This window comes from Ceratosolen solmsi, unplaced genomic scaffold (assembly GCF_000503995.2).
Source record: "Ceratosolen solmsi marchali unplaced genomic scaffold, CerSol_1.0 scaffold23, whole genome shotgun sequence".
Lineage (NCBI taxonomy): Eukaryota > Metazoa > Arthropoda > Insecta > Hymenoptera > Agaonidae > Ceratosolen > Ceratosolen solmsi.
This window is the reverse complement of record NW_011948430.1, coordinates 2,186,851-2,196,993: the sequence shown is the minus strand read 5'-3', so window position 1 is coordinate 2,196,993 and position 10,143 is coordinate 2,186,851. Positions and strand designations below refer to the sequence as shown.

The following is a 10,143-nucleotide window of genomic DNA, read 5'->3' as shown; positions in this document are numbered from 1 at the left end:
TTTTTTTTTTTTTTTTTTTTTTTTTTTTTTTTTTTTGGTATTTGTAAATAGTAAATAAATGAACTCGTGTTAAAATAAAATAATAATAATAAAACAATCACGGTGAATCATAATTTATTTAAGAACACGAATATTTTGTATAGTATAGAGCAATGTTTCACTCTTTAACGTTTACCTCTATTTATTCAAAAACGTATTATTTGCACCCAATAATCTTCAAGTATTGCCGCCGTAATTCAAAAGTGTACTTAAGCTTATTCAATTATCAATATCATTCAAATAAACTAGACAATATTTGCATATTACAGTAGTAAACATTGTATATATTGCGCTATCAAACCATAAATGCTCTTAATTAAATAGACATAAACAAAACAAAAAACAAAACAAAAAAAAAAAAAAAAAACGAAAGAAAGCAAAAGTTGCATTATCATTTGAACTGTAGGATAAGTTGAAAATGATGAAGCAGCGCTTGGAGATTCTCGAAAGCAAAAACATGACGCAGACGACTATGATTAAGAAATTGCACCAAGACTACGCCAACCTCGAAAAGCAGAACGAGAAGGAGAGCGAAATCGAGAGACTGTTAAACATTATTCAACGTCTCAACAAGAAATACGACAAATCAAAGGTACACGGCGGGAGGGGTGGGGACGATCATGCCCTCGACTCTTATTCTTTAAACAATTGATCCCTGCCCCAATCATCGTCCGCAGGCGGAACTTATGCTCACGAAAGCCGAAGTCGAGGTAAACGAGAGCAAGATGCTGGAGTGTCGCGAGCAATTGACGTCGATGGAGCGCGAGGTCGGCAAGCTGATCGTCGATCTGGCCGAGTGCCTCGGACCCACCGAGAGCTGCGACATCGGCTACCTCGAGAAGAGCATGTGGGACGAGACCAAGGCGATAGAGCTCAGCCGGGGCTTCGCCAAGATCGTGCGCGAGCACGAGAAGTGTCGTGAGAACCGTATCGAGCTGCTCAACGAGATTGAACGGCTCGCCGCCATTAATCGGGCAAATGCAGGTGTGAAGCACCGTAATGGGCATTCGTCCCTCGTTCCACGCTTTTTACTTGTTTCAACTGGCTATTTATCGATGCTCTTTCGCTTAAATACATATTATGGCGCTGAACGCTATTCGACGCGTGCAACGTTCGTCAGGAATTATTTTGATACGATGATATTATTTGCCAAAGAGTTGCGTCGATTAGCCGAGTATCGATGTGCTTTAATGTTGGATTTACAATTTATGCAGTTTGCAAATAAATATCAATGCTAAAAGTTATAAAATCAATAATGGCTTCAAACAATTATAGGTATTTCGAAGATTAAACTCGATTTGCACGAAGAGATCACTAGAATGAAGGAAATAATCGAAAATTCCGGAAGTATATTGAAATTGAAGGTAAAGTGATTCTTATTATACGCGAAACGTCTAGAAAACATAAATTTTAAAGCAGTGTGCATGTTGAAATTATTTTTACATTTCACACATTTCCTATATTTTCTAATTGTTTATCTTAAATTTTATCCATTTGATATTCGCACAGCATTTCGTGCTTCATCGTTACCAATAATTTCATGTATCAGTGATCGCTAATCCTCGCCGTTTCATCCTGAATTTTAATTTCATCTCATCATAGATTATGAATACTTGAAGTTGAAATGTCGCGCAAACTTGAAATAATAATTTTGCATTTATTAATGAATTTGGGCCAACGACTGTTTTACAATCTTTAAAACGGTCATGAGTTTTAATTAAGTCTGACTAGAAAGTGCCTCGAACGTAAAAACTCAAGAATTTATTAAAAATGTATAATATTCGCCTGATATGAAGGGATGTAATAATTTTTTAGGTAATAGAATGTCGTTTAATAATATCTCGTACAAGATGAGATGTAAGGATACAAAGTTAAATACCTCGATATTTCATATATATAATTTTATCGTCAATGATTCGCTCGCTAATTCATATATAATTATTTAATAAATGATTATTCATAATTGTAATGATATGTATAATAGTATCATAATGCCATAAAGATTTTCATTAATACAATAGAAATTTAACTTGATCATATGCCCTAAATCTTTGGCAACGGTTTTTCTTTTTTTCTTCTCTCTCTCTCTCTCTCTCTCTCTCTCTCTCTCTCTATCTATCTCTCTCTATCTCTATCTCTCTCTCTCTCTTTCATAAATAATTCACGGCTAATTATTATATTTCGAATATCGATAACATTTTCCAAATTAATGAGCCTAAAGATGTGATCGACCGTCTGTTATACTTACGTTTACCTCTTAAGCAAACCACGTAATTTTCGCTCGCATTTATTCATTCCAGTCAGAAACAAAGAAAATATTCGAGACTTTGACGTTGTTACTTAATACGAATAAAAATGAAAAATCTGAAAAAACTAATGCAGACGTTGAACCCGATAACGCCGATAAGAAATCAAACGATTCTATGGACTATAAAAAATTCGAGAATTTGCTACTACCGGAGTTCGAAAAAATGCAGAAAGCCTTATCGGACGTGGAAATCACACTCAAAGGTTTAATAATTGAATATTATAAAGGCACATGCAATAAATAATAAATTTATATAATAATATTTATATAAAGCCGTATGTAGATTCTCGCGTAGGTATTTCGTCAAGTGATTCAGGCTTTGAGAAATATAATGGGAATTTAGTAAAGTTTTATTTAGTAAAATTGTTTAGTTTATTTATTTAGTAAAATAGAAAAAAAAAAAGAATTTAGTAAAATAAATCACTCAAATATTTAAATATTCAAATATTTATTATATTTAGAACAACAGAAATAAATAACATAAAAATTTTTTTTAGTTATCGTTAATTACATGGCTTATAAAAGGTCATGTACACGTCATGAATACTTATTTAAAATGTAGTCATATAAAAATATTTGAAATTAATGTTAATCACAATTACGTTAATTGTTCATCACAATTACGTTACTAATTACGTTAATAATTCTTAATAATAATTGACAAACAACAGATGTAATTTTTTATTATGCTAATGTGTAATTAATATAATCATAATGTATCATAGGGCTGTACATCATTAGGCGAAGCAAATTCGTTTTCGCGCTAATAAGGAAATTCAACATTTCTGTCGTAAACGTAATAAATAATATTGTTTAACAAAACTTTCAGGTCAAGGGGATTGTAATTCGGGGGCCATATCTGAAAATGCAAAACAAAAAGAAGCAACAAAGTCTGAAAAGTCCCATCATAATGAAGTTCTAATTAAAGGTGGCCTATCGACAAAAATAGTAGATAATATACAAAATTGTAAGGAATTCATTTTGAGAATAATGAACATTGCGCGCGATGGTAAATAAGCGATAATAATTAAATAAAAATTCACCATACGGCCTTTAAAGTTAACAACAATTAGTACAATTAACTTTGTAATGTCGGGCTGCATATTATTCAATATTATACAACTAACCGTAGCGTCGGAATAATTAAGAATTCTTGAATTTCCTATACTAGAGTCGGAATTTAAGGTGAAATATAAGGAATTAAAGGATCAATTGCAGACGACCTTAAAGTCTCATAATAAAACAATCGCGGATAAAAATAATTTGCAAAAACAGTACGACGATTCGCAAAAACAATGTAAAGAAGTTGCTCGAGAAATAGAAAAATTAGAACAATCATTGAACGAAAAATCGAACGATTTGTTATCTCTCAATACAAAAATGCAATCCAGGTTCTCATTTATATTTATAACAGCATTCGTTATTTCCTTAAATCGTACATTTCATAAAATTATTAACGTATATTAATATTGCATACAGTTTCGAATGTTATCAAAAGGAAAAGGAGATTTTGCAGAATCAAATAGTTGATGCTGAATTTAAATTTCAACAAAGCGTTACCGAAGTCGTGAACATGACCAAGGCCAACGATAGTTTGATCGGAAACCTCAAAGAGGAATTAGAAATTAATAAGACGAAGCTTTGCGAATACGAAGCGATGAATGAGATATTAACGGTGAAATTAAAGAATTTCGACGAGATGATTCAAAAATTGCAGGCCATAATTATGCAAAAAAATAATATTGATATCAACAAGATAATTATCAACCAAAATGAAATTAAGGAGTTGATTAAATATAAAAATGACTTGATGGAGAAAAACGCTAATCTTCATTCGCAGCTGTTGAATTTAGAGAGGAGCGACCTCAGTATGGAAAGTAATTTGAACAAAATGCTCCAGGATAACCAGTATTTGGAGGTCTGTATAAATTATATGAAAAATGAAAATGAGGATCTGGTCTCGAAAATCGATAAGCAAGAATGTCCTAATATAAACCTTGGCGTCAAGTGTAACGAATTACTTGAAAAAGTTGAAAAAATATCTAAACAACAGTCTAAGCAGATTCAAAAGTGTCCGAATACTGATGCGGCAATTCGAGAAATGAAAAAAGAAATTAAATCTCAAAAAGATAAGGTAGAGCATACGCGTAGCCATAATTTTATATACCAACATTCTATCACTCTATTACATTACATATATATATATATATATATATATATATATATATATATATATATATATATTACGTAAATGTTTAATCATGAAATACAAACATTCTTAAACTCTGCGATAGATTAATACTAATAATTTATTTATATCTAACTCAATAATCAACTGTTTGTACGTAAATAAATACGTAAATAAACAAATGATGTTCTAAATATACTTGACTCAGACTTCTAAATATACTTGACATCTAACTTTACACCATTTTTACAACAACGGCCGAAAAAAATCTTAAAAAGTTACATTACATTGAACGCGGATATTTCAACTCAATATTCCATTGCATTACAGATTGACAATCAGCAAAAAGACTTATTAATGAAAGCCAAAGAGATCGACGATAAAAATAAAAGTATCGAGATGTTAAGTAATCGATTAAATCAACTGAAAACGAGTAACGGAATGGATAATACTTTGTACGTAAAACAGATCGAAACACTTTCTAATCAGAAAATGAAACTTGAAAACGAACTGAAAGTAGGTTCATTGACATAGCAAAAAGAAAACAAGAGAAAGAAAAAAAAAAAAAAAAAGACAGTTGAATGATAAAAACTATATACAATGCAAATATTAAATTTCAGCAAACATTAATGAAGCACGAAGATAAGCTTGCTGAAATGCAAAAGCAGTATAATCATATTGAGATTGAGTTACACAAAAACCACAACGATAGCACGAGGCATTTAGAAACCAAGTACATGGAGATGATGAAGGACGGCAAAACATTTACTTCTCCAACTTGGCTTCAAGTAAATCTACAATTACTCAAACATTGTAAACTTAAAGTTTACGAACATTTAGATAACTGATAATACATATAAGCTCAAATGCAATTTATTTAAACAGAAACAAAAAAAAAAAAAAACAAAAAAAATCATTCGTTGTTAATTTGGAGTTTTACGTATCAATGTAATTAATTAGGATTAAACATTCGGACAGTAGACATTCGGATTAAAAGTAACAAAAACAAAAAAACAAAAACAAAAAAAAAAACAAAAAAAAAACCATTTTTGTCTACATACGATATATTTTCTATATTCTATATTTAGATAAGACACAAATCATTATAATGTTACCGCACATTAGAATAATAATAATGATAATACGGCTTTAACTTTCCTATTATAATACATTTCAATTGTATTTCAGTCTCTGAAACCAAATGAATTACAAGAATTGCACCACAGAATTTGCAAGACGCCACTGTGCTCTACCAATACTTACGAAAACAAACTCATCGAGGATGCAACAAAACGAAATTGGAATAAGAATGATATTGCAACGTATAAAAATAAAGGACTTATTTCAAATAAGCAAGGTTTTAAGAAATATATACAACTCAATTAAATTATATATTATCATTGAATGTTGGTCCGATAATTAATTGAAACATTGAATACTTAACTTTTTACAGAATTGAGAACCGTAAGAATTTCTTCGACGAATGATATGAGATTCCATAATCGACAGAGCTGTACACCAGAAAAAATGTTAAACAATCGATCATTAGTGATGTCAAAGAAGTAATTGTCAAATACCAACAAAAATAAAAAAAAAAAAAAAAAAAAATTAAATGAATAAAAACAAGATCTTATATAATTTATAGTTTTTCTCTTTTACATCATAATATTCTAATGAATATATAAACAGAAATTGTGGAAAATCTATATAGAAATAAAAAAAATTCGTATTTAACGTAGAATTAATTGTTAAAGTAACATAATTTATTATTTATAATATTAACATGATTTTGGTGACATATAATTATTATTTACAATAATTTTTCTTTTAATTATAATTATTCGTCATTTTGAGCTTTTATTTATTAGTATTTAGCACATTAACATCGTCGTCTTTCGAATTTTCCTACACTGTTTTGTGTAGTATCGCTAAAAATTAATAATTTATAAACATTTAATAATATTTACATTTTTCGTAAAACTATCCTACCATTTAAATTTTTCCATATAGATTTTGTAATCAATGTAAGTTAGATTTTATTTGTAATATTATCTATTCATTCTATAATAACGAAGTCGTTTAATTATGTCGAGAAAGCAGGTTTTCATTTTCAAAATGCCTTCAATGTATGTCGGAAATCAAAATTTCTCTATAAATCTCAGGGTAAATTTACCTAGAACTTATTATCACGCCAATTAAATTGAAAAAAAAAAAAAATAGAAGAAAATCGTTATTTCTTCGTGATCGTATCTTGATTGAATCTTGATTGAATTTTGATTTTTTTTTTTTGTTATTTCCCAGTAAATTACAATCGATTAGAAAATAAATCACAGTATTTTTTGGCACAAGATGGATCATAATTACAATGCGTTGAACAAATTTAGTTTTCAATTATTACACAAAGTTTTTATTATTTTCCTTGCATATGTACGCAAATAACATTAGAGAATAAAAGAGTTTGTCATATTATTTTTAACGATTAGTTGAATTTCTACCCACTTTACGTATATCTTAGAAAGTATGTTGAAAAAGGAGATTCCAACTCGTACAAAAATCTTTTCTCCTCATATTTTATTAAAAATTTCACGTATCATTATATTATATCATAAATTAATAATGTGATTTCTCATGTGTTTAATAAAATGAATTTTTTTTTATTAGAAACGTACAGTATTACAGTATGCTAAAGTATACGGTAAAGAATACTTGGTTCGAGTATTCGTCATTGACGGTAATGCGACAACCAGTCCCATCCACATGATTAAAATGATTAATCTCGTAGTGTCGATTTACTTTATTAATCTTTAATAAATCGTTATTACATTAGCGCTAACTGCTTGTTCCAATCAACTGCTGATAAAAGCTCGCTTAAGCTATCGATAATAATGCCCCTTCGTGCATCAGACAGGAAGCTCAGCTGTCATATTAGCGCCAAGCTTTCATCTTTTCCTTTTCTAAATCTCGTATAAAAGCTTAAAATACGACAGATAAGAGGACTTTTAACAGTCTATCAGTGCACGCATAATGATTTATGCGAGTTTGTCCGGACACCGAGCTAAAAAGGTGTTTAGTACTTGGGACGGCGGTGGCGGTGGCGGTGGCGGTGGCGGTGGCGGTGGTGGTAGCGGTGGCGGCGGGGGCGGCGACGGCGACGGCGACGGTGGGTGGCTTTTCTCTCTTTCTCTCTCGTCTCCTCACGAGCGAGTTATTAATGACACTTGCTGAGTCAGTAGCGGGCCACTCACTTGAAACTTTAATATCCGAAGAAGGAGCGCGAATGACTCGCACGGCTCAGTGGCCGGAGTGTCGAGCCCGGGCGCGCGCCACTCCAATATTACGCCGAGGCACACGTGCACCTCGAGTGTCACCACCTCGTTGTTCTTTGCCGCTCTATATACGCCTAATACCCCGATCTAGCGATCTCTCCTTGTCCTCTCCCCCCCCCCCCCCCCCCCCCCCCCCCCCCCCCCCCCCCCCCCCCCCCCCCCCTCGCCCACTCCCCACTCCCCCACTCCATCCAACTAGCCCCACCGTTCTCTCTCACTCACTCTTTGTCGTACGCTGAAATAATGGATGAGCCGATATCCGATTTCTTTCTTTTTCTGCAAATACCGGGACGAGTGCTGCGCTGCGCTGCGCCTCCCAATATATACCGAGTCACGACTGCTTGTCCCTGTTCTTCTTTTGGCACGGCTGTGCCTTATGGAGTCTCTTTTGCCTCTGCATTGAAGCTCAAAAGCAGGAAAAGCCGGTGACGCGAGATGGGGGCTCTTGGAGGTCTCGTTTCAAGAACAACCAGCATTCACAATTTCTGTTCGTTTGACTTGCTGCCTGACAAATAGAGACACATGCACGCGCACACCTACAGGCAGGAGAAAGTTCCTACCCGGAGTGATAATATTCATTTGAGTTGTTGAAAATTTGCCGCTTCGGCTGCAAAGGCCTTCTACAATTTATAAATGGCAATCTCTAACGCGCGAGCTTTATAAGATCCGTCAGCCCTTTCAAGGACGATTCTCTCGTCGTTTCATTCTCGTTCGTCTCGCGCTGCTAACTTCCATTCCGCGACAGACCGTTACTATTATTAATCACATTATTATACCTCAATTGCAAGATACTTATAACGCCTACACACACAATCGTCATGGAATATAATATTTTATGCATTTAAGTGTATTCGCTACAATACAACCGTTGCGACGGAAATTTATGTTAATTTGTCACCGAGTCTCATCATTAACTGTCGCACGATCATAGCACATTCTCTTAAGCTTTTTTTTTCTTCTATTTTTCAGTAAGGAAGGAAATTCATTATTACACGATTGCTCACATAGACATAGGCATAGACAAATATAGTGTTAGGTGATAGAAACGGTGGCCCTGACGTATTCAAGAAATCCTCAGTAAATCACGATCGAGATTCGTTGATTTTATTTTGTTTGGTCACCAATTCAAATGTCATTTGTAGTGGATAAGCGTTGATAGGGGAAAAAAAAAAGAAAAAAAAAAGAAAAACGTCACTTTCTAGTTAGCATTTAAAAATTCTTTAAAAGCCAAGTGAATTCATTAGATTTATGTATAGTAGAATATAATTAGGCGTATAAGGGTCGACTGAGAGACGAGGAAAAAATTTTCAACAAATTTATGAAAATATGTTTTAAATTCAAATTCTTATCCACTAAAATGTGTAAGTGTGGTCGAAGAGTTTTGAATTATAAAATAGAATATATACAGATATGAAGGGACCAGGCATTAGTCGTTAAATGCTCGTGTTGAGTAAGAAATACTGGAAGAAAATGCTAAATCCGTATTAAAATTAGTATTAGTAGGATCGATAATGTTTAACGGTTGTGTGAGAAATGCTCGCTACTTACACCAATTAGTGCATTTAATTTTTGTAAATTTCAACATAGCCGACGTAGATAGACAATAGTTTAATAGTGAATTTTTGTATTTACCATTCATTTCATTATGAACGTAGCGATAACGACATATAAATGTAGTGTGATTAAAGCGCAATAATTACTTAAACGCATCAATTTGATGGTCGATCGTTTTCCCATAAGGATTAAAAAATAAAGGCTTTAAAAGTATTGTCGAATTTATGAGTTTACGATTAAAAATTGCTTAGACAGGGGAAGGGGGAATATAAAAATTAAGGAATATTACTTACTAAGGAATGATGTCATTTAGCGACAAATGTAAGCCTTTGTGAAAGTAGATTACTTGGAGAGTTTCAAGGGTTGGATAAGAAAAAGTTTACGATCCCTATTTAATCAAATAATTAATTGTCCCGCTGCGTCCCTTATTCCGTACATGCCGAAACTAAAACTTTTTTCACTAATTTCGAATGAGTAAAGTAATGGCTAAAGTAGCGAGCCCAATGCCATATACAATCGATACGTACTTTGAACTTATTGCGCCTAATTTTGTTTTCATTTCAAATTAATATTATTTCTCGGGCATATTCTATGGTAAAACGAGAGACGAAGGAGAAAGTAGAGCGTTGTAGAGTTAAGAGCGGCACTCCTTCATCTTCTTTCATATTAAAAGCGTTAATTTACAGGATTCTTGGGTCGGCTCGCAGCAATATTTACTTCCAACAGCG

General features: G+C 32.9%; 1 protein-coding gene across 1 annotated transcript in view; it reads left to right on the top strand.

Moving 5' to 3' along the window:
* LOC105364102 (putative leucine-rich repeat-containing protein DDB_G0290503) overlaps nt 1-6,101 on the top strand; it is a 9,448-nt gene extending 3,347 nt beyond the window's left edge. The window contains exons 8-19 of the mRNA XM_011501965.1: nt 446-638; nt 745-1,023; nt 1,315-1,403; nt 2,340-2,550; nt 3,177-3,356; nt 3,421-3,433; nt 3,496-3,738; nt 3,827-4,481; nt 4,866-5,051; nt 5,156-5,323; nt 5,724-5,892; nt 5,989-6,101. Of these exons, the coding sequence (XP_011500267.1) occupies nt 446-638; nt 745-1,023; nt 1,315-1,403; nt 2,340-2,550; nt 3,177-3,356; nt 3,421-3,433; nt 3,496-3,738; nt 3,827-4,481; nt 4,866-5,051; nt 5,156-5,323; nt 5,724-5,892; nt 5,989-6,101 (2,499 nt within the window). The remainder of the gene's footprint in view (nt 1-445; nt 639-744; nt 1,024-1,314; nt 1,404-2,339; nt 2,551-3,176; nt 3,357-3,420; nt 3,434-3,495; nt 3,739-3,826; nt 4,482-4,865; nt 5,052-5,155; nt 5,324-5,723; nt 5,893-5,988) is intronic.
* Nucleotides 6,102-10,143: the final 4,042 nt, after the last annotated feature.